The sequence below is a fragment of the Pristis pectinata genome, chromosome 7 (genome assembly GCF_009764475.1).
Source record: "Pristis pectinata isolate sPriPec2 chromosome 7, sPriPec2.1.pri, whole genome shotgun sequence".
NCBI classification, from domain to species: Eukaryota; Metazoa; Chordata; class Chondrichthyes; order Rhinopristiformes; family Pristidae; genus Pristis; species Pristis pectinata.
Genome location: NC_067411.1, coordinates 25,179,510 through 25,205,189, shown reverse-complemented (window position 1 = coordinate 25,205,189; position 25,680 = coordinate 25,179,510). Strand labels below are relative to the sequence as shown.

Genomic DNA, 25,680 nt, shown 5'->3' with positions numbered 1-25,680 from the left:
GCTTGTGTTGATGATCCATAGGATGTTCCTTTCATCCCTCTTCATTCATCTCCATTGCAAATTCTCTTTCTCATGCTTATCCAGTTTCCCTTGAATTGCACTTATGTTGCCTGCAACATTTGTACCTTAAGGCAATATATTCCTTATTCTTCCAGTTTTTATGTATATATTTATTTTGCATTCCATAAATAAAAGTTATAGTATCCAACAGAAATTCCAGTTTTGGAAGCACTCACATGGAAACATTTCTGCACTGACACTACTCTAACCTTTCCTAATCTTAATCTTAAATCTCTATCAAGTCACCCTTCAGTCTTCTCTTTTCTAGAGAAAAGGAGTGCTTCTCATTTTGATATTCTTAGGAGATCAGAATCCCCATTATTTTGCAACTGTTGTATTGATATAGATCAGCTGATAGTTTGAGCCAGGCTTAATCTCTGGGAACATAATCTTACCTGACATGTCATCATACCAAAGGAGTTAGTTATCTAACCATGAAACCATCTTAAAATGGTAAATCTTTCAGGCCAGCCAAAGTTTCAGAAGATATTTCATAGGATTTTGTGGTTAACAAAGCCAAATGGCATTGGTCAGATCAATAAAGGCCACGTACAATGCTTAGTGTGGTTCTTGGCATTTTTCCTGGATCTGCCATATCCAAAGCCATACAAGCAGAATTGGCAGGAACTTCCTCAACAAAAGGGAGAAGTGAGTTCAGCTGGATTCAAACAAGGGCTTTCTCAACGAATAGGTGAACAATACCTCATAGTTAAGCAAAAAAAAACTGCTGGAGAAACTCAGCAGGTATATTAGATGCTCTGGAGGACAGCTTCTTTGATTGCCCTGATGACAGAAAAAATGCTATGGCCAGGCTACAATTTGTAAGAACACCACAAAGCTTGGGAAAACTTGCATTTTTGTCAGTTACTGTAGAGTAAGCATTGGCCTCAAAATGCCTGTATTTTAGTTGGGGTTATAAAAGTCTCTGGATGAAAAGTAATCTATAACCCCAACTAAATTACAGGCATTTTGAGGCCAATGCTTACTCTACAGTTTAGATGTTCTCCATCTTGAAGATCTGCAAGGAGTCAATAAATTCATTAAATTTATCAGTCCCCAAAAGACATGCCAAGGACGTCCACTGTCGCTACAACACCGATGCAATAACCTGAGATATGGGATCATACAAGAGTGTTTCTCTATTCCAAACATTTCATAAATATTTCACCAGTCCTTTATCATAATAATGTGACTACTGTAGTAATTTGTGCAACTGGCATTTTACTCTATTGATTAACCCATTGTTCCCTGCTAAAAGTAATCACATACATTATTTTTGCCTTACAAGCTTTTGTGAGCACATTAAAAGTAATTGGGGCAGATCTGCAATATTAGAAATCAAAATCAAAAACAGAAAATGCTGGAAGCATTCAGTAGGTCATGCAGTATCAAAATCTCAGGATAAGGACCCTTCATTTGAACTAAAATCTACATGATTGGTCACTAAGTTTGCAGAGAGGGGGAGAAACGGAGAGAATAAAGGGTCCATCTGTGATAGGGTGTAGGCTTAAGTTATCTGGGTAGCAATTACTTTAAAAACTGTCAGAGAAAGAAGAGGGGAAAAAAAACAAATTGAAAGAGAGAAAAAGGGGCAGATTCCTGAAATTAAGTCTTGAGAACTGCCTAGACAGAAGACTAGGTGCTATTTTTCAAACCTAGACCAGTGTAGGAGGCTGAAAGACAAGGGTCAGAGTGGGAAAGAGAATTAAAGTGCCGGGTGTCTGGCAGCTCAGGATAGCCCATAATAACTGAACTAAAGTGTGCTGCAAAGCAGTCACCTGATCTGCATTTGGTTTCTCCAGTGTTGTAGAGACATTGCAAACACTGAACTGGAAGCAGAACGAATGAATTACTGGAAATGGAAGAACTGTTTGCTTCTGCAGAGTGGGAAGGAAAGTAAGGGTAGATGTTGCATCACTTTTGTCTGCATGGAGAAGTACTTTAAGGAGGAGAGTGGTTGGCAGTAATGGAAGAGTGGATCAGAATAGTCCCTTTAGAATGCTGAAAAAAGAGGGGAGGGGAAGTCTTTGGCCATAGAATCCCATTGAAGATGGAGGAAATTAAGGAAAATAATCTGACAATGTGGATTGGAAGGAGAGGACAAGGGGTTGAGAGAAGAAGAATGGGAATAGAAACACTGTTGAGAGGAAGTCACAGTTAAGGAAAAAGGGAGACATCGTAAAAGGAAGTGATGTAGAAAGTCTTGTTACAACAGATGTAAATACAGAAACTGTGGAAGACTGAAATGGAGCCCTTTGAGTAATAGGTGGAAGGAGGTTCAGTCCTTTTTAGAAAGTGTTTATGTAGAAGATAATGATCTAAAAATACATGTGATTCAGAATATTTGGGACCTTTACAATGCCAGATTTGGAACAAAGGACCAAATCAATTTGCAAGATGCAGGGAGAGTCAATGACACCCCTTACACAAACTTCTGTGCTATGAGAATTGATTCACTCCCTTTCTGAATCACCAGAATCATTAAAGTGATAATAATCTCACTATGCCTTTCGACAGGAAGTCTGCAGTGACCCTGTAGTTCTGAAGATATGGAGCTATTTGTACAGGCCCAAGCCATGACAAGCAACCTGAAGGGGAAACCAAAGGTGATTTTCCTCACATTGCTGCTTCTGTAATACATCTGCCAGATGGTGCATACGCCAGCCATGCTGCATAGCAAAGAAGGTGGAGACAGGTTTGGACAGTGTTGTGCTGATTTTTTTTTTAAAAATCACATTACAGACTTATAACCTGTGGAACATGAGGGAAACTTTGTCAAAACAGTTGTCAAAGTACCTAGTCTTGGGTCTTCTAGCCACAGAGTCATACAATTGTATGGCATGGAAACAGACCATTCGACCCAACTCATCCATGTTGACCAGTGGGCACCTTTCTATATTAATTCCATCTCCCAGCACTTGGTCCATAGCCTTCTATGCTGAAGCAATTCAAGTGCTTGTCTGGACACTTCTTAAGTGCCACCAGTGACCCAGCTTCAAACTCTCTCAGGCAGTGCATTCCAAGTACTTACTCTCCAGCTGAAGGTGGACCCCCTCATATCCACTCTACATCTTTCCCCCCTTACCTTAAATCTATGTTCTCTGGTTTTATCTACCTCTGAAATGGGGAAAAGTTTCCTACAGTCTACCCCATCTATACCCCTCAATTTTATATACCTCCAATCATGTCCCCCCTTAACCTCCTCTGCTCCAGAGAGAATAAACCTAATAGCTTTTCCAGGCTCTCCTCATAACTGAAACAGTTCAAACCATGCAACATTCTTTGCATCCCTTCCAGCACCATCACATCCATTCTTGGAGCATGGTGACCAGAACTGCATGCAGTACTCCATGGTTGATATGACTGTTTCAGCATGTCATTTGACTAATGATCTCCAAATAGGCTTGATAATAATGAATCCATGGAAGGATAAGATAATTAAGGGAATTTTCTTATTAGACATTGTCACTGCAATCACATTTAAGTGACATGAATGCTGCCCACCACTTACAGTACAACTGGCATGGACTTTTAGCAGATTAAGCTCTGGCAATGTGCCTCAAAACTGTGTGCCTGATATGAAGGTCCAAAGACATCAGACATGAAATGATCAGGCAGGGTGTGCAATTCACATTTAGCAAACCTTGCCAAATGGATATAAATTTTTCAAGGGCTTGACCCAAACTCAAAACACAATGGTTTTCTGCATATCCTGATACGCTACTTATGGTTCCAGAAATAGTCTGGCAAGTTTTTTCCCATGATCTTTAGATGTGCAGCTTCAGTTATTTTGTTTATTTGTGGCATCTGAAACTTTCCTCCATCCAAGTTGAACTAGCCTCTCACCACCTTGTCAACAGGGCTTTCCCCTCTCATTCCACTATAGGGTCTTGCCTTGTTTTCTCCATAGCCTTCTACGATATCGAAAGACAACATTCCTTGCAACTGCGATAGCAGGCAAATTCCTAATGAACCATTTTAGAAGCAATGTTGTTGTAAAAAAAACTGAAGGACAAATCAATGACATTATTGGAAATAGCCAAGCAACTTGGTAGTTTGACACCTTTATTCAGACTTAACAAGACTCCAGCATTACCTTCACCCAACATCCTTTGGCTCAACTGCCTCTTTCTGTGATTTGTTTGATTCATGCCACCTAACCAACCACATTATCCTGACGGGTTGGTGGAGAATGAAATAGCAAGGGATGTTTTTGATGAGATAGATCTTGTAAAAGAGGATGTGGAGGGTAGTAACAAAAAATTTTAAAAAATTAATTCAATCATTGCTTCATTTACTGGTGTATTGCCACAGAATTTTATCAATTTGTAAGTGAACTTGCCATTAATTCAAAGTTGACATGTAAGTGGACTCACTCATCTCATTATAACAGTCGAAAACAAAAAAATTACAAAAGGAAGCAGAGGATACATCTGAAATAAAAGCAGAGAATACTGAAAATACTCAGCAAGTCAGGTGGTATTTGTGGAGAGGAAAAAGAAATTCATGCATCAGATTCATGAACTTCATGAACCTGATGAGTTTATCAGACCCGAACACAGTCTGCTTTTATTTCAGTTTTCCTCATTTGCAGTGTGCTTTCAGAGGCACTCTTCGTCCTTGACAAATTGTAAGATTGCCAAAAAACTCAAACAAGCTAATAAAAATAGAATACCTTGAATTAAAGCCCACCTGTGGGAAATAGTATTATAACATATGCAAAGTTCTGGCATAAATGCCTTGAACTTCTGTAATGTCGCTTTCCTCATTACCCAGGAGAAGACAATGAGCTGGATCAACATGTGTCCAATGCTGTAGAGAACTGTTCCAGTAAAGACCATTTCAACCTCATTCAATTCACTAGTTTTTTTTTAAAAAAAACCATTCCATTAGATTTAAGTTAGATTTTAGTCTGAAGTCACAATCAACTCTTCAGTCTACCAAGCCAACTCTTCAGTCTACCAAGTGGAAGTATCATCCTTGATTTCATTAAACCTTGGAGCAGGCTCGAGGGGACATGTGGCCTACTCCTGCTCTCAATATTTATGTCCTGTAGCTATACATTTACACATTTCAGAATACAAATCCTGCAAGACAAGTGAAGTTGAGCTTCGAAAATCCCTAACAACCATCACTTAAGCTTCTGAAAGAAAGAAATATAGAAGATATAAAGAAAGTGTGCTGTTTAATGGACATGAGTTATAGGCTACAAAGATTAAGTCAATGCAATACATCATGAACTGCAAGTCCTAACTAATCTTAGAATGTAAATCTGCATTTATTCATGAATATGGTTACTAACAAACTTTTACAGTGTAGTATGTGAAAATTCTACACGACATTTCAAAGATCCCTTCACCCTGTTCTCTTCCCTTGGTCCTGTGTAAGCTTGTTTTTTTAAATATTTATGTTCTCTTCGTTTCTGATGCATAACTTCCTGTTTCAAAACTAGTCCGGTGACAAAGTATTCTGTATTCCTCAAAGAAATTTCACTTTTTTTAAAAATACAGTTTATTCAAGGGTTTGCTGGCAAGTCTAGCATTTAATATTTATTCCTAATTACCCGAGTGAAGGTGGTGATGATCCACTTTCTTACATAGCTGCTGTCCATGCACTGAAGTTATTCACTCAAGTGCAATTCGTAATGCTTCAAGAATTTAACCAGGCATTGATGAAATATGAGGACAGTGCTTCACTTGACTAGAATAATATGTGGATTAGACACATAGGCCTAGACACTTAATCTGACATAGGCATATCATGTAATCCATACAATGTTGTGCTTGCAATTGGGCAAGTACAATGGGGCCAAAATTGGAACTTCCCTCACAGGACAAAACGGAAAAAATGGCACATCTTTATTCCTCTTAGTATATCGATCATGCTGTAAAGCAAGTATTTATTGACCATCCCCATTTGCTTTTGTGCAAGTGTTGTTGAGTTGCTTTCTTGAAACACTAGTTTGTGTTATGGAGATACTCCTCAGTGACTTTAGGGAATTCCAGAACAATGAAGGCATGGCAAAAATTTGCTGATCAGGATTATGTGCGACTTGGCCAGAGACAGTTTATTCTGCAGCAAGTGACAAGACAAATCCCCTACCACCTACAATGGACAAATCAAGAACGAGGGAATAGTCTTCACTTGCCTGGAAATGTGACACCAAAGCACTCAAGCAGCTTGACACAGGACAAAGCAACCTTTTTTGAATGATATCTAATCCATCATCATAAACATTCATCCCAACCACCACCTGACAACCACTTGGTACTGCAGTGTACTTTCATGCATCTTGGCAATAGTACAAGTTAAAGGATTTTTCAACACCATGCCCTAAGTCTAGAAAGGTGAGCAGCCAATGCATGTGAATATGAGCACCGATACGCTCTGCTTCAAGTCGCACATAACCCTGATCAGCACATTTTTGCCATGCCTTCATTGTTCTGGAATTTGCTAAAAGCACTGACTATCTCCACGACACAAACAACGGTGTTTCAATAAAGCAGCTCAACAACACTTGTACAAAAGCAAACAGGGATGGGCAATAAATACTTGCTTTACAGCACGATCAATATACTATGAGGGAATAAAGATCGTATGCCATTTTTCCATTTTGTCTGTGAGGAAAGTTCCAATTTTGGCCCTATTGTACTCATCCAATTTTAAGTACAACATTGTATGGTTTACATGACATGACATGCCTATGTCAGATCAAGTGTGTAGGGCAATGCTGGGTGGTTCACTCAGAACACTACAGCACAGTATAGGCCCTTCGGCCCACAATGTTGTGCCAACATTTTATCTTGCACTAAGATCTATCTAACCCTTCCCTCCCACATAGATCCTCATTTCTCTATCATTCATGTGTCTATCTAAGAGTCTCTTAAATGTCCCTAATGCATCTGCCCCCACAACCTCTGCAGGCAATGTGTTCCACACACCCACCCCTGACATCCCCCTTATACCTTCCTTCAGTCACCTTAAAATTATGTCCCCTTGTGTTAGCCATTGTTGCCCCGGGAAAAAGTTTCTGACTGTCCGCTCAGTCTATGCCTCTTATCATCTTGTACACCTCTATCAACTCAGTGTTGTTATTCTCATCATAATTTGTCTTCAACAGTTTCTCGCAGGCTAATTTAGAGGGAGAGTCAGCTACATCACAGTAAAATTTATCTTCACAATCTCTCTGCCATGGCGTTGCAAACTATGGGAACTAAAACCTAGTCTTTATGCATCTCTAATCTCAATCACCACAATTGTGCTTTACACAATTTAAATAGTGAAGCAGACCAGCAAAATGTTTCACAAAGTCAAAAATATTAGGTTGGACTACATACCATCCGATCAGATTCAAAGGGAATCGAAGGATCCAGGGTTGTTGGAACAGGACAAACTGATGGCTGGGGTGCAGAGGCAGAAGGAGAGCAATCCAAATCATCTCTTCCATGTATAGACTCTGCTGTTTTTAAAAGATAAATGCAAATGAAACATGCAAATTAATTTGGTAAATTGGTTTATTATCGTCACATGTACAAGGTACAGTGAAAAACTTTGTTTTGCATGCCATCCATACAGATCATTTCATCACAACAGTGCATTGAGGTAGTACAAGGGAAAACAATAACAGAATGCAGAATAAAGTGTTAAAGAGTTACAGAGAAAGTGTAGTGCAGGCAGACAAGATAGAATCCTACAAATAAGCAAAAAAAAGTTTTTATTCTCTGTGTTACACTTATGCAAGATCCCTTAAAAAGTTTATGGAACTTTCCAGACCAAACCAGAAAAGGAGAAAAAATCATTAATGAAAAAAAAAGCAGTGAGGGCTAATTATGTGTTTCATTGCTCAAGCAAATGAAACAAGAGAAAAACCATGCAATTCCATAAGACACAGAAGCTGAATTAGACCAGTCCAGAGTCTGCTCTGCCATTCCATTATGGCTGATTTATTTTTCCCTCTCAACCCCATTCTCCTGCCTTCTCCCTGTGACCTTTGATGCCCTTATTAATCAAGAACCTGTCAACCTCTGCTTTAAATATACCCAATGACTTGGCCTCCGCAGCTGTCTGTGGCAATGTATTCTACAGATTCACCACCCACTGGCTAAAGAAATTCCTCCTCATCTTCATTCTAAAGGGATGTCCTTCTATTCTGAAGGCTGTGCCCTCTGGTCCTAGACTTTCCCATTACTGGATACATCCTCTCCATGTCCACTCCATCCAGATCTTTAAATATTCAGTAGGTTTCAACGAGATCCATTCTCCCCCACCCCCTACCCTTAAACTCCAGCGAGTACAGACCCAGAGCAATCAAGTGCTCCTCTTACATTAACCCTTTCGTTCCCAGGATCATTCTTGTAAACCTCCTCTGGGCTCTCTCCAACACCAGCATATCCTTCCTTAGATAAGGGGCCCAAAACTGCTCTCAATACTCCAAATGTGGTCTGACCAACACCTTATTAAGCCTCAGCATTACATCCTTGCTTTTATATTCTAGTCCTCTTGCAATGAATGCTAACATTGCATTTGTCTTCCTTACTACTGACCTAACCTGCAAGTAACCTTTAGGGAATCTTGCACAAGAACTCCCAAGTCAGTTTGCATCTCAGATTTCTGAATTCTCTCCTCGTTTAGAAAATAGTCTACACCTTTATTCCTTCTACCAAAGTGCATGACCATACACTTCCCTATGCTGTATTGCATCTGCTACTTCTTTGCCCATTCTCCCAACCCATCTAAGTCTTTCTGCAGACTACCTGCTTCCTCAACACTACCTGCCCTTCAACCTATCTTTGTATCATCTATAAACTTAGACACAAAGCCATCAATTACATCATCCAGATCATTAACATATAACGTGAAAAGTAGTAGACCCAATCTTTCCATCCATGCTGGTACCTTTCCTGAAATACCATGGACTCTTGTTTAGCAGTCTCATGTGCGGCACCCTGTCAAAGGCCTTCTGAAAGTCCAAGTAAACAACATCCACTGACTATCTTTTGTCTATCCTGCCTGTTACTTCCTCAAAGAATTCCAAAAGATTTGTCAGGCAAGATCTCCCCTGGAGGAAACCATGCTGACTTCGGCATATTTTATCATGTGCTACCAAGTACCCAGAAACCTCATCCTTAATAATGGACTCTAATATCTTACCAACCACTGAAGTCAAGCTAACCAGTTTATAATTTCCTGTCTTTTGCCTCCCTCCCTTCTCAAAGAATGGAGTGACATTTGCAATCTTCCAGTCCTCTGGAACCATTCTTGATTCCAGTGATTCCCGAAAGATCACTACTAATGCCTCCACAATCTCTTCAGCTACCTCTTTCAGAACCCTGGGATGCGGTCCATCCAGTCCAGGTGACTTATCCATCTTCAAACTTTTCAGCTTCCCAAGCACCTTCTCCTTAGTAATAGTGATCACACTCACTTCTGCCCCCTGACTCTCTCGAATTTCTGGCAATGTTCCATAGTGAAGACTGATGCAAAATACTTATTCAGTTTGCCTGCCATTTCTTTGTTCTCCATTACTACTTCTCCAGCATCATTTTCCAACAGTCCAATGTCCACTCCTGCCCCTCTTTTACTCTTTATATATCTGAAAAAACTTTTGGTATCCTCTTTTATATTATTGGCTAGCTTACATTCATATTTCATCTTTTCTCCCTTTATTGCTTTTTTAGTTGCCTTCTGTTGGTTTTTTTTAGAAGCTTCTCAATCCTCTAGCTTCCCACTAATTTTTGCAATATTGTATGCCCTCCCTTTTGCTTTTATGCCGTCTTTGACTTCCCTGATCAGCCACAGTTGTTTCATCCTCCTTTCAGGATGCTTCTTCTTTGGGATGAAATGATCCTGTGTCTTCTGAATTACTCCCAGAATCTCCTGCCACTGCTGCTCTACTGTCCTCCCTGCTAGGGCCCCCTTCCAATCAAGAGGCCAGCTCCTCTCTCATGCATTTACTCAACTGTAATACCAATACATCAGATTTTAGCTTCTCTCTCTCAAACTGCAGGGTGAATTCTATCATATTATGATCACTGCCTACTAAGGATTCCTTTACCTTAAGCTCCCTAATCAAATCTGGTTCGTTGCACAACAACAAATCCAGAATTGTCTTTTCCCTAGTGGGCTCAACAACAAGCTAGTCTACAAAGCCATCTCATAGGCATTCTGTAAATTCCTTCTCTGGGATCCAGTGCCAACCTGATTTTCCCAGTCTACCTGCATATTGGAGTCTCCCATGACCACCGTAACACTGCCCTTCTCACATGCCTTTTCTATCTCCTGTTGTAATTTGTACCCCACATCCTGGCTACTATTTAGAGGCCTGTATATAACTCCCATCAGGGTCTTTTTACCCTTGCAGTTTCTTAACTCTACCCACAAGGATTCTACATCTTCTGATCCTATGTCACTTCTTGCTAAGGATTTGATTTCATTTTTTTCTACCAATAGAGCCATCCTATCCTCTCTGCCCACCTGCCTGTCTTTTCAATAGGATGCGTATCCTTGGATGTTTAGCTCCCAGCTGTGAACTTCTTTCAGCCACAACTGTGATGCCCACAATGTCGTACCTGCCAATCTCTAATTGCGCTATAAGCTCATCTACCTTGTTTCATAGGCTGTGTGCATTCAAATATAACACCTTCAGTCCTGTATTCACCACCCCTCTTCTCAAATTTGCCTCCATGTGCCTGAAGTTTCATTCCTTTCTGGTCAGTGCAATGAAACAGAATTAACTTTTATACCGTCATTATTTCTCTTCCCATGTAAACCACACTCAGCTAAATAGCAATTTCCCCAAATCAATTTTTTTGAAAAATGATTCATAGGAAGTAATATTACACCCACAAAGTCCTTCATTTATTGTTAATAAATTCATCCTTCTGAAGTGTTTCTGGTCAGTGGTACATTACATTGAGCTGGAAGGATGTTTTACCTAGTCAACAGTCAATTGCCTGAGTTGCAAATGACTAAAGTTATAATGACAGGGCAAAAGTTACTTACGTTAACATAATTTGGCAATCTGTTTTATCTGCAACCCCTTCAGTCCTTTTTTGCTTTCTCCTGGGATTACTCATGATGACATATTTATTCCGCAGGTGTTTGCTTTCTTCTGATATCTTACGCTAGAGCTCTCTACCTCATGAACAATCCATGATAAAGATCAATAGAATATTTAATAATGGGATAAGGAAAACAATACCCACAACCTATTTCCAGCTGGAATTAATTAGCATCAATTGAATCACAATGATCTCTCCCTCCTCCATCCTCTACAGGACATACTCTATCACACTCATGCGAGAGGTCAAACCCTCGTTTAACTGAGTTCAGAACAGACCAAGAGCAACATTATGCATAGCTGCAATCAATGTACCAATCTAGTACAGCCTCAACACAGGACAACATGCATGCTGAACAGAAACAGCATTCTGCAGTCAGAATTTAGCAATCTCACAAGTCAGGCCAAAGCACTGCAGCCTGACTTTTCCTGTTAGAAACGGCATAGGAAATTAAGCAATGAGAGGTGGCAAATCAGTAAGCATTCCTGTGCTAAATAATGGCAGCACTCAGCACGCAAGTTCAGAAGGACAGAAATTGTGAATGGGTTTTGAAACCTTGACACATTTTACGTCATTTACAAATACCTTTGGGTAGTAATGCTCTTTTACAAGAAAATTTTCATTGCTTTTGACCTCAAGGCCCACAGTATCACAGGTATCAATCTTTAGCAAATTCGATTCATTCCAGTTGATATCGAGAAACAATTTGGTGCACTGAACACAGCAATGGTTGCAGGTCCTTACAAAATTTCAGCTGTAGTAATGGAGATCAATCTGTGCTCTAGAGCTAGTCTCACTCCCAAGCCTAGTTGTTCCAACACAACTACATTTAGTTGTCCAGTAACAAGTACTGAAAAATTGCCATTGGTTCTGTTTATAAAATTTGTAATTGGCTAGATTAATTTGTCTAGAGAATCAGGAGTGAGGAGTGATAGTGATACAGAGGTTATTAGCAACATCAAGCAATCTTGACAAGCTTCTGCAGAAATATTAATAAAAAGGTTCCTTTGTTGTTACTGTAGCAAAACAAGTCCTGCTTTGAGCCAATGGTTGGGGATAAAAGTTAAGATTAATATTAATCAACAGTCTAACAACTTCCAGCTCAATCTTATTATTCACCTCATACTTCCCCATCAGTTCCAATTCCCATATCATTCAAGTGGTGATAAACAGAAGTGAGTTTATTGTCAGGTTTACTTGTTGATTTATCTTCAAGGCTGGGCGCAGAGTCGCCAAAAGCACACAAAGTCAAAAGGAATGAACTGCCTATCCTGTACTCTGCTTTAGTCACACAGATCCTGTCTGTTTTATTTGTATTTAGACTGAAGGGTCACAAAAACCTGCTACAATTAGCAATTTTTACAGATGCAGATACTCAATAGTTCTTGATATATCAGTCAGAGTCTACTTTTCTGTACTGCAAAATGATTCTCATTATTTTATTTTACTTTTCCCCATAAAGAGTTAAAACTCAGTTACTAAAATTGGTCACAATAATCAGTACTCAGCATAGCTATAGATACAGGTAGAGGACACTCTCGCTGAAAAATAAACTAAGCATATTCGTGCACCAACAGCTAGAAATCTCTCTTTCAAAACCTGTTCCTGGAATAATTCCTTTATGTTAAATTTGTGCCAGAAACTACTTTGATAATATTGCACGATGAAAGGAAGAAAAGGAAAGTGAAGGAAAACAAAAAAAATCACAGCAACATGAAAATGCTTCAAAAAGAATTGCAGTGAACCACATTATATTTGAAGAAATTACGTACTTAAAAAACAGACTGGAATACCCAACTTCTCAGAGGAAATCTGTGACAAGTATTAGCTCTTCAAATATTCAGAAGTCATGTAGATCTGTTGAATCACAGTATTTAAGATATACCTACAGGCTCTTAGTTTGCAGTAAGTGATGTATTAAAGACAAGTAAGAGAATAGAAACATGTCAGTATTATTTCATACACCAAATCTGGTGATAAAAGAATAAACAAGCTTCCTTAAAGCAGAATTGTACTTGGAAAATATAAAATGTACAGTACACAATACTTGAATAGCAACAGCACAGAAACAATTCAGAAAACGAGTCACAGTTGACCATCAAGAAGCCATACAAATGAAAGCCTTGTTCTATGGAAAATAAAGGCAATCCAAGTGAGAAATAATTTACCAATCCTCAAGACACTTTCCCCACCCACCACCGCCACACATTGAAGGAGCCATTCTAAAGTATGAAGGCAGATCCGGAAGCACACTTTAGACCAGATGGGAGCAAAATACCTTCTAAGCATGTATTCTAACTAGATTGAACAGCTAAAACTATTAAGGAAAACTGAGGATATTATTACATGTGGTACCACAACCACATGTGGAAAAACTTTAAGGCAATGTGGTGACCCACCTTCGACGCAAGCGAATTGGTTCCAAAGTCGGCGCGCACGTCGGCAGACAGGCCAGCCACAAAATGGCGCAGGGCCTTCCTCAACAGTGAGCGGAGAAAGCCCGTGCGCGGGAGGAGGTTCAGTTGGCGCACCTCCGACATCATCGACGCACGTCGAGCGCGGGAACTTAACTGCTTAAAAGCCAGCGCAGCAAGATTCAAATAAACCAGTCTTGAGTTCAACCCACCGACTACGTGTCGTTATTCCAAGCTCAGTTCGTAGCTCATTGCTACATTGGTGACCCTAACGGTCCAAATGGGATTTGGACCGAAGATGATCAACTCTTCATCCGTTCACGCAGTTTCGCTGAAACTGCCACCCCTCTGGACGCTGCGACCATGCCTGTGGTTTGACCAAGCAGAGGCCCAGTTCCAGATTTGGCAGATACCTTCTGATTCCACACGTTACTGTTACGTGGTGAGCTCCCTTGACTAGGAGACAGCCACCCAGGTTGAGGATTACATACAGTCGCCCTGGAGGAAGGCAAGTATGCAGCATTTAAAGCGCTGCTCATACGGACCTTCGGCCTCTCACGACAGGAGCGCGGTGCCCGCTTGCTGCACCTGGACGGTTTGGGGGACCGGCCGCCGTCAGCATTAATGAACGAGATGCTGGCCCTGGCTGATGGACACAAGCCCTGCCTCATGTTCAAGTAGGCGTTCCTAAAGCAACTGCCCGAGGACATACATCTGCTACTGGCCGACGCAGATTTCAGTGACCCCTGGAAGGTAGCAGCCCGGGCAGACGTGCTGTGGAAGGCCAAGGAGGAAAGCGGGCGTCCGTCGGCCAGATTACCAAGCCACGTGCCCAACGCCAGGACAGACCAGACCCAGCAACAGAGTGCACACAACCCAGAGGCAGGAGTGAGGAGGCCACTGTACAGTGGTGTTTCTACCACCAGCAGTGGGGTGCAAAAGCCCGCCAGTGTCGCCCGCCCTGCGAGTTCCCAGGAAACACCAAGGCCAGCCACCACTAATGGTTACGGCGGCTGGCCACCAGGACAGCCTCTTGTACGTCTGGGACAAACAGTCGGGACGCCGCTTCTTGGTCGACACCGGAGCGTAAATCAGCACCTTACCCCCGACGGGGTACGACACCCGCAACAGAGAGCCGGGACCCACCCTGAGGGCCGCAAACGGCAGCATGATACGCACCTACGGCACCCGTAAAGTGCAGCTGCAGTTCGGCACCAGCCGGTTCACATGGGACTTCACACTGGCGGCCGTGGCCCAACTCCTGGGGGCGGACTTCTTGCGAGCTCACAGCCTACTGGTCGATTGCACGGGAGAAGGCTGGTCCATGCCAAGACTTTCCAGACATTCTCTTTGGGTGAAGCCAAGTTGACGGCCCCACACCTGGACTCCATCACGTTGTCAGACAACGAATTCACCAGAATCCTGGCGGACTTCCCATCAGTTCTGGCACCACAGTTCATGGTAACCATACCCAGACACGGAGTACAGCACCACATTCCGACCAAGGGACCACCCTCCACACCCATGCACCACGGCTTCCCCCGGACAAGCTCCGCCTGGCGAAGGAGGAGTTCAAGAGGATGGAGGAATTGGGGATCGTACAGAGGTCAGACAGCCCATGGGCTTCCCCCCACACATGGTGCCCAAAGCAGCCGGGGGCTGGAGACCATGTGGCAACTACCGTCCACTGAACGAGGCTATAACCCCAGACCACTACCCTGTGCCGCACATACATGACTTTGCAGCAGACCTGCACGGGGCAAGCGTCTTTTCCAAGGTGGACCTCGTCCAGGGATACCATCAAATCCCAGTACACCCTGAAGACATCCCCAAGACAGCACTCATTACCCCATTCGGCCTGTTCGAGTTCCTCCGAATGCCATTCGACCTGAAGAATGCCGCACAGACGTTCCAGTGGCTAATGGATGCGACCTGGACTTCGAGTTCATCTATTTGGACGACATCCTCAGAGCCAGCAGAAATCGTCAGGAGCATATGTCTCACCTCTGTCAGCTCTACTCCCGCCTGAGTGATTTTGGCCTCATGATCAACCTGGCCAAATGCCAGCTCGGACTTGACACCATTGACTTCCTGGACCATAGAATTACCAAAGATGGGGCAATGCCCCTGCCCGCCAAGGTAGATGCGATCCGCCACTTCGCCCGGCCCAACACAGTCAAAGGCTTGCAGGAGTTCAGGGGTATGATCAACTTCTACTGCTGTTTCCTCCCCTCAGCAGCCCGTGTCATGCGCCCTTTGTTCACCCTAATGTCGGGTAAAGGCAAGGACATCACTTGGGATGAAGAGGCCACGGCCACTTTCGTCAAAGCCAAGGAAGCCTTGGCAGACGCTGCGAGGCTGGTGCACCCCAGAACCGCCCTCACAGTGGACGCATCCAACACGGCAGTTGGTGGGTTGCTGGAGCAACTCATCGAGGGGCACTGGCAACCCCCGGCGTTCTTCAGCAGGCACCTGCGGCAACCCGAACTCAAGTACAGTGTTTTCGACTGGGAGCTGTTAGCACTATATCTGGCCATCCAAAATTTCAGGTATTTCTTAGAGGGCAGGCTGTTCACCGCGTTCATGGACCACAAACCGTTGACCTTCGCATTCACGAAGGTGTCCGATCCCTGGTCAGCCTGCCAGCAGCAACACCTGTCCTACATCTCCAAGTACACGATGGACATCCAGCATGTCTTGGGAAAGGACAACGTCGTGGCGGACACACTCTCCAGACCAGCTATCCAGGCCCTGTCCCAGGGGGTGGACAATGCAGCGCTAGTGGAGGCGCAGCAGGCAGATGACGAGTTGCCCAGCTACAAGACCGCAGTTTTGGGTTTGCAGCTGCAGGACTTCCTAGTAGGCCCAGGTGGGAGGACCCTCATGTGTGACGTGGCTACCGGCCAACCTTGCCCCATTGTCCCGGCAGCCTGGTGGCGGTGAGTTTTCGACTCCATACACGGTTCAGCGCACCCATCCATCAGGACAACCGTCTGGATGGTCTCCAGCAGGTTCGTGTGGCATGGCCTTCGCAGTCAGGTCAGTGAATGGGCCAAAACGTGCATGCAGTGTCAAGCAGCCAAGGTGCAGCGGCACACCAAAGCCCCGCCGCAGCAGTTCGAACCCACCCACCAGAGGTTCGACCACATTCATGTGGCTATCATGGGGCCCCTGCCAGTGTCAAAGGGAGCGTGGTATCTCCTAACTATGGTAGACCGGTTCACGAGATGGGCAGAGGTGGCCCCGCTCATTGACACCTCCGCTGATTCCTGCGTCCGAGCACTGATCGCAACCTGGGTAACACGCTTCGGGGTACTGGCCCATATTACCTCCGACAGAGGCGCCCAGTTCACCTCCAGCCTGTGGTCGGCTGCAGCCAGCCTGTTGGGAGTACGGTTACACCACACTACTGCTGGACACCCACAGTCGAATGGACTAGTGGAATGTTTCCACCATCACTTGAAATCAGCTCTCATGGCCAGCCTGAAAGGGCCTAACTGGGTGGACAAGCTCCCTGGGTCCTGCTCGGAATCTGCACGGCACCCAAAGAGGACCTGCACACCTCGTCAGCCGAGTTGGTGCATGGCGCACCCTTGGTCATCCCAGGGGAGTTCCTACCAGCCCCAAGGGGGCAAGAGGAAGAACCCGCAGCAGTCCTGAACAGACTATGCGAGAGGCTCGGCAACCTGGCCCCCGTACCGACTTCACGGCACGGACAGATTCCCACCTGCATACCCAAAGACCTGCAGGACCAAGTTTGTGATGTATGGAGGGGCGCACACAGGACACCGCTACAGCGGCCATATCAGGGGCTGATCAAGGTACTCAGGAACAACAGGTCCACGTATGTTCTAGACATTGGGGTAGAAAGAGGAGGTTTTCACAGTGGACTAACTCAAACCGGCCCATGTGGACTTGGCGCAGCCGGTCGAGGTTCAGGCTCCGCGGCACAGAGGCAGACCGCCCAAACAGCGACTGATCCAGGCTGTGGACTTTGATGGTTTATCACCGGTTCTGGGAGGGGGGGGGGGGGGGGGGGGTGTGATAAGTCGGCTCTGAAGTCAGTGTGTGCGTCAGCAGACAGGCCAGCCACAAAATGGCGTTGGGCCGCCTTCTTCAACAGCGAGGGGAGAAAGCCCACACGCGGGAAGAGATTCGGTTGGCGCACCTCTGACGTCATCGCCACGCGTCGAGCGCGGGAACTTAACTGCTTAAAAGCCAGCGCGGCAAGATTCAAATAAACCAGTCTTGAGTTCAACCCACTGACTACGTGTTGTTATTCCTAGCTCATCGCTACAGCATCTCTATTGCGGTAAAAAGTATAATCAAGGTAATGTTGAGGTGAATTGAAGTTAATAAGAAAGCCGATCAAAAGTATGGAGAAAAATGTGTTTTAAGGAACAATTTTTTAAACAGGATACAAATTACATCTTAATACTGTCAAATCTTTTAATAGTTAAAGAGTGCCAATTATACAAAGTTACGTATCTGGCAACACCCAATTAAAATGATAAGGAACTTCTATCAAGCAGACAAATGCAAATTCTTAAACATCCCTGGGGTTCTTTTAATAGAAATGGAATTTAGTAAAAAAGATAACACTTGGTTAAAGCTTAGAAGCAATGCTTGAGAACTACCAGATGTTTTTTTTAAGAATTTGGATAATAATTTCAGGTCAAGGGTTCACGAGCACCTAATGCATTGTGGTGAGTGGGGAAGAGAGAAGTAATCATAGTCTGTGGAATGATAGTTGAAATGGTTAGGCAGTCTGAAGCAATTTTTATAGGTTTGAAGCAAAAGCTTTACAGAATTCTCTCAGCACCTGGCTTTCCCAATTTTTCCTGTGAGGCACACAAGGATAAAAGTTGAATGTCTTGTGTAGGTTTCTTGGAGATTGGAATACCTTTTGGACACCCAGGACATTCTCTCCTCTCCTCTTCCATCAGGTAGAAGATACAGGAGCCTGAGGGCACGTACCACCAGACTTAAGGACAGCTTCTACCCCACTGTGATAAGACTATTGAATGGTTCCCTCATACAATGAGATGGACTATGACCTCACGATCTACTTTGTTGTGACCTGGCACCTTATTGCACTGCACTTTTTCTGTAGCTGTGACACTTTACTCTGTACCGTTATTGTTTTTACCTGTACTACATCAATGCACTCTGTACTAACTCAATGTAACTGCACTGTGTAATGAATTGACTTGTACGATCGGTTTGTAAGACAAGCTTTTCACTGTACCTTGGTACAACTGACAATAATAAACCTCTGGAGACTGCAGGTGCCGGAATCTGGAGCAAAAAAAGTAAATGGCTGGTAGAATGCAGTTCATCAAGCAGCATATATGCAAGCAAAGAGATGGTTGACATTTCTGGTTGAGACTCTGCATCTTGCTCTGGCTGAATGGACAAGATTTGAGCAGAAGGCATTTTTGAAAAGAGTATTTATAGGCATACTTCTTGGAAAGGAGATATTTGCAATATAAGCGCAACAAAGATTCAGCAGAGGTGATCTCATTGAAAGAAAATTTCTATAGTGCTTCGTAAGGTAGGGATGACATTTCCCCAAGCTGGCGTGTCTTGAAGCAAGGGTCACAGCATCAAAGGGAGAGTCATTCAGAACTGGGGTGATGTTTCTTCACCCAGACAAATCTTTGGAGGTATTTTCTCAATACAGTTATGGAACCTCAGATTGCTGCATTTATTCAAGACAAAGACAGACAAACTTTTGTATATTAAGGGAATTGGGGGATATGGGGATGAACTGGAACATAGGACTGAAGTAAAAGATCAGCCACGAATTTAATGGCGGAGCAAGTACAAGGAGCAAATACCTGCTCCTGTTTCTATTTTTTTTCCAATGTTCAGTATGTATACAAGAAAGCAATAAAAGTTAAATGAGATGCAACAAAATCAGCTGTCCATAGATTAGCAGGGCAATGCTGAATGAAGAGAAAATCATCATCAACACAAGACAAACAGTGAACAAGGAAAGGGTTTGCAAATGAAGATATCATACAGAATGGAAGGGATATTGTATATAGGTGACCCTGATCTTTACAAGAAATTGAGATACAACCTTCGTAAAGCTGTCAGAGATGCCAAGAGACAATATCAGTTCAAAATAGAGTCCCAGACCAGCCGTCAGTTGTGGCAGGGCTTACATGCTATAAACAGGCTACAAAACAAAGTCGGGTAACATAGTCAACAACAGCACATACCTGGCTGTGTCCTCAGATACTGTGTTGATCAGCTGGCAGGGATATTTGCAGACATATTTAACCTCTCCCTGCTTCAATCTCAGGTTCCCACTGTTTTAAAAAGATCACTATCATCACTATCATCCCGGTACCGAAGAAAAGCAAGGTAACATTCCTCAATGACTACCAACCAGTGGCTCTGACATCCACCATCATGAAGTACTTTGAGAGGTTGGTCATGGCACACATCAACTCTAGCCTACCAGACAACCCGGACCCATTGCAATTTGCCTATCGCTGAAACAGGTCCACAGCTGATGCCATCTCCCTGGCCCTACACTCAGCTCTGGAGCATCTGGACATTAAAGACACCTATATTAGACTATTGTTTATTGACTACAGCTCTGGCTTCAATACAATAATCCCAAGTAAGCTTGTCACCAAACTCTGAGACCTAGGACTCAACACCTCCCTCTGTAACTGGATCCTTGACTTTCTAACAAACAGACCGCAATCAGTGGGGATAGGCAACAATATCTCCGGCAGGATTATTCTCAACACTGGTGCACCTCAAGGCTGCGCCCTCAGCCCTCTACTCTACTCCCTATACACTCACGACTGTGTGGCCAGGTTCTGCTCTAACTCCATCTACAAGTTTGCAGATGATACCACCGTAGTGGGCCGTATCTCAAATAACGATGAGTTGGAGTACAGGAAAGAGATAGAGAGTTTAGTGATATCGTGTCATGACACAAACTTTTGCTCAATGTCAGCAAAACAAAAGAGCTGGTCATTGACTTCAGAAAAGGGGGTGGTGTACATGCAGCTGTCTACATTAATGGTGCTGAGGTCAAGAGGGTTGAGAGCTTCAAGTTTCTAGGAGTGAACATCACCAACAGCCTGTCCTGGTCCAACCACGTAGACATCACGGCCAAGAAAGCTCACCAGTGCCTCTGCTTCTTTAGGAGGCTAAAGAAATTTGGCGTGTCCCCTTTGATACTCACCAACTTTTATCAATGCACCACAGAAAGCATCCTATCTGGAGGCATCACAGCTTGGTATGGCAACTGCTCTGCCCAGGACCGCAAGAAACTGCAGAGTTGTGGACACAGCCCAGCGCATCACGGAAACCAACCTCCCCTCCATGGACTCTGTCTATACCTCTCACTGCCTTGGTGAAGCAGCTAGCATAATCAAAGACCCCACCCAGGTCATTCTCTCTTCTCCCCTCTCTCCCATCAGGCAGAAGATACAGGAGCCCAAGGGCACATACCACCAGTCTCAAGGACAGCTTCTATCACACTGTTATAACTATTGCATGGTTCCCTTATACGAGATGGACTCTTGACCTCACAATCTACCTTGTCATGACCTTGCACCTTGTGGTCTACCTCCTCTGCACTTCCTCTGTAGCTGTGACACTTTACTCTGTATTCTGTTATTGTTTTTACCCTGTACCACCTCAATGCACTATGTAATGAATTGATCTGCACGAACAATGTTTTTCCACTGTACCTCTGTACAAGTGACAATAATAAACCAATACCAATTTCTGGAAAATAAATATAATGAACATCTGGTTGTGGGTTATGAAAAACAAAAAGCAGGGGAAAATTGTAATTTATATTGGATACAGAAGCGGTAGGGCATCAATGAGACCTGTGAAAGCCAAGTAAAAGAAACAAGTAAAAATCCAATTGGCATTGGTGAATTCTTTCCTGTAGGAGTAATGAATGAGTCAAACAATAAAGTAATGGAGACAACGAGAGACTGCAGATGCTGGAATCTGCAGCAAAAAATAAACTTCTGGAAGAACTCAGTGGATCAAGCAGTATCTGTGGAGGCAAAGGGATGGTTAATGTTCTCGGTCAAGACACTGCATAAGGACACTGCAATAAAAATATTATTAAACTTAGATATTCTACAGAACCTGTACATCATAGTAGTAGTAAGAAAGATCCAGCATATGCTGATACACCAAGAGCCAACTGCATGAACCAGATGAGACTTGAAATTACAATGCATGACAATGAGAGTGAATGTAAGAAACTGAGAAATAGTCATTGTAATGTATTGAGGTTCAAGGACTAAATGGACCATTTCCATGCTATATGACTCTATGACAATGACAAGCAGAGCTGAAAGTTAAATATTTTAAACATTTTCATAAGACTTAGAGTGATACACTTGCATAGACTGCATGACAACTCCAGGAGAAATGCATGGAAGAGATTAAATTCTCTACAGAGTTTCCTTCAACCTCAGAAAACTCAACTGTCCACGGAGGATGAATGTGTAGAATCCTTCTAAAGTTTGACAAATACTCACACCAAGTGAGAAACAGAAGACTACAGATGTTGAAAATATGAAGTAAAAACAGAAGATATTGGGAATACTTAAAGGGTTATGCAGCACCTGTGAGAGAAACAATTAATGTTTCAACTCGATGATCTATCATTGGATTAGGATCAGGCAAGGTTATGCTTTTGCTCCAACTTCATCAATATCTCTCTCTCTCTGCACTATCACACCTCACCTCCAACAAGCAACCCAATGGAATGGAACTAATCTACAAGACAGAAGAGAAACTGATCAATGTTGGCTCCACTCCAGGAAATTCTTTTTATCTGCAGCTCTGAGGTTGAAGTTTGCATACACACATGCAGAGGCTAATCTTTAAGTCGAGGTTGAATTGTTCACTGAAGTATATATACGAATGGTCTTATGACAGAAAGCAAAAGGTCTTCTACCAATTTACCTCTGCCACTCAACCACATAATAAAAAGGTATGCAGAGACCCTGGAAAGCTTAATCTTGGGAGCCACCTCTCAGCGAAGGCAGAGATTGATAATGAAATTCATCATGACTTCCAGTGCATCAGCACAGCTTTTGGTTATCCAAAAAAAGTGCAAGGATCAAGATCCAAAGCCTGGTTCCAAGTTCACGGTCAACCAGCCAGCAGTGATCCCTAGACTCCTCTGTATTTCAGAGACACGGCCAACAGAAGACATCTTAAAACATTAGAGTGATACCTCTAACATATGTCTCTGCAAAACCCTCCAAGTCAATTGGCCAATTAGTCACACCTATATCATCCTCTCCCAAGATGACACCAAGGCTCTAATCTCATTCAGCAGCTCCGATGGGCAGACCACATTATCTAGCTGTCTACTCTGAGCTCCATCATGGCAAGAATTTACAAGGACAATAAGAAAACAGTTCAAGAATGTTCTCAAGGCCTCCTTTAAGATGTAACATTCTTACCAACCTGTGGGGAATCCTTGGCTCATAACTTTGCAAAATGGAAAAAAATATATCCAGGAAGACAAAAAGAACCTTGAGTGTCTTTGTCAGGAACATGCAGAGAACAATCAAGAAAGTAGATAGAGTGCAACATCTCCCACACTACCCGTACAACTGCCCTGTCAAGCACCTCCTGCCCCACTTTCTGCAAGGTCCACAGACACCTGATAAGCAAAGGGGTGCAAGTGGATAAAAAGGATTGCAGAATTGAGGTTACAATCCGATCAGCGAGGATCTTGCTCAATGGTAGCCTACTTGCACTCTTTCATAAGTTTGTTTGTATGATCCCACAAGGGCCTCATGAGCCACCTTAAAATCCATAGAACTAGAATGAAAGCAAGTCATCCTTAACCAATCCTTCAGGGGCAAGAAACAAAAAGATTTCTTACAAGGTGTGGTCTCAGCAAAGTCCTTAAAGCAAATAATTACTATATATTTAAAACCATTAGCTAATTAAATATTAAAAATTACACAATAAATGTTATACATAGAACCGTAATATTTGAAGTAACTGAAATTAAAATAAGTTATATACCTATTTACTCTGTACAGTAAAGTAGTACTGATAATCTGTATCAATAAACCCCCACAGTCAACAAAAAACTCAAATTTCATCAGCAGCAGTTGCAGCTACTCCCACAAACCCTTAAAAATCAAGTCAAAATTAATATTCCTCATAATCAGGCTTAATGATCAAAATCTGCACCCAATAACAAAAAAAATTAACCAATTGCCTACTTAGCTGTGCTCCTGTTGATATCATAGCTATTATTTATTAAATCCAAGTGGTTGATTCAACTTCTGGAATAATTCAACAAAAAAAAAAGGGCAGAAAGCACATTTTGGCAGCTTGTTATCTTGCATATCTGAATTTGACTTTCAAATGTGACAGGTAATGCTAATTTCTGTAGAACTTATCCCAAGGACCAACTTGTTCACAGCATCATGCAGCAAAGGCAGACATTTGCCCCATCTCAACCTTTCAAAGAGCAATCCAATTAATTCCAACTCCTCACTCTTCCCCATGGTCCTGAAAAATTTCTTTCCATCAATTATTCATCCAATTTTCTTTTGAAAGTTGAATTTGTTTCATTACTTATTCAAGTAGTGAATTCCACTATGAAGTATTTTTTTTCCTCATCTCTTCTTTGGTTCCTTCTGGCAATTACTTTAAACTAAATCCGTAAACTGATCTGTTGTGGATAAAAATTAAAATTAGCAAATTCAGAGTAAACAAGTCTATTCTTTTAAAAAAAAAGGTAATGCAGCTAAAGCAATTAAGCACATCTGCAAAACCAGGATGCATTTCTGGTTAGTGCTGGAAGGATAAAGTATGAAAAATGATAGAGCTGCTCTACCTATAGTGTAGGAACGAGGGAGAGAAATATTGAGACAAGAAATTAAAATTAAGAGCTACAAAGTGCAGAACATCTGTGAAAAGCTTAAACAGATTGGCTTGATCCACAACTTAAACATTTGTTTTTAAGGCAATTAGGTTTGCAGTGCAAGGTCACTACAGACCAGGATTTGAAGCTATGGAAGACATTAAAAACTGATCATTTTAACTGTATATTTTTCCTAATGACACAGGAAGCTATTTGACCCACTGAGTGTACACCGGTTCTCAGAGCAATCCTATGAATTATTCTCCTTCTCCCAATCTATTCTCTCACAAATGCCCATTAACATTCCCCCCTCCATACCAAATTCTCTCAAACATTAAGTATTATACTTGGGTCAATTTCATCTCTTCAATCTAGTTAGTGTCCCAAACTACACAAGCTGAAGTGGTTTGTTCCAAATTTTTCTAATGGAAGAAAACACAAGATTTACAGAATAATGCTCTGACTTTATGCAACTGGCAGGGAGCCCAGTCTGCAGTGAGAACATATGGAAAATTTAGACAGGCCTCATGGAGTTTTTTTTATTTGAAAACTTATCACTAACTGGAGAAGCAGTCACTCAAATTTACAACATGCAATACCAATGGACCTACTAAAAAAAGGGGAAATCAGATATCACTCCACATAAACTGCACTCCTGTATTTTTTTTGGTGTATAACAGGAACACAAAGACCCAAATATGAAAAGCTTATGCTGGCAATTGATATACATGTGCAATGGACCATAGGATACCTAATTCAGAATAGAAAGACTAATTTTGCCTTTCTCAGCTACCAGACTTAGCCGTTAAATAAAAATTTACTGGATCTTGTTTTTAACAAAATGACAATTTATAAACGTTTCCTCAGCCATATCCGAGAAGAGAACATACATTTACCAGTCTATGAAATGAGCAAGGCTATTCAGCAAGGCTAAAGATTCTGAAGCCCCCTTTCCTCACTATGGCATTTAATTACCTTTAAAAGAGCTCTGAAATACTCCACGGTCAATCTCGTTGTGATCAATTTGTTTATATAAAACAGACTTTTTAATTTGCCTTTTATTAATTTGAAATGGTTCTTTTCACCTTTCACAATCTGAAAGAATCTGTCATTCCTCCATCCCAGATTCTACCCTTCAAAACTAAACCAACACATTCTTCAAATTTTGCTCATAGCCTTAGATCTTTGACACAACTTTATAAAGAACAAAAAGGAAAAGGATACATGCCTCATGGCTGATCCCGTACTTCAA

At 42.4% G+C, this 25,680-nt stretch overlaps 1 protein-coding gene across 1 annotated transcript in view; it reads right to left on the bottom strand.

Moving 5' to 3' along the window:
- Positions 1 to 25,680, bottom strand: part of poc5 (POC5 centriolar protein homolog (Chlamydomonas)) — an 84,884-nt gene that overhangs the window by 17,797 nt on the left and 41,407 nt on the right. The window contains 1 exon segment of the mRNA XM_052019736.1: positions 7,398 to 7,519. Coding sequence (XP_051875696.1) covers positions 7,398 to 7,519 — 122 coding nt within the window.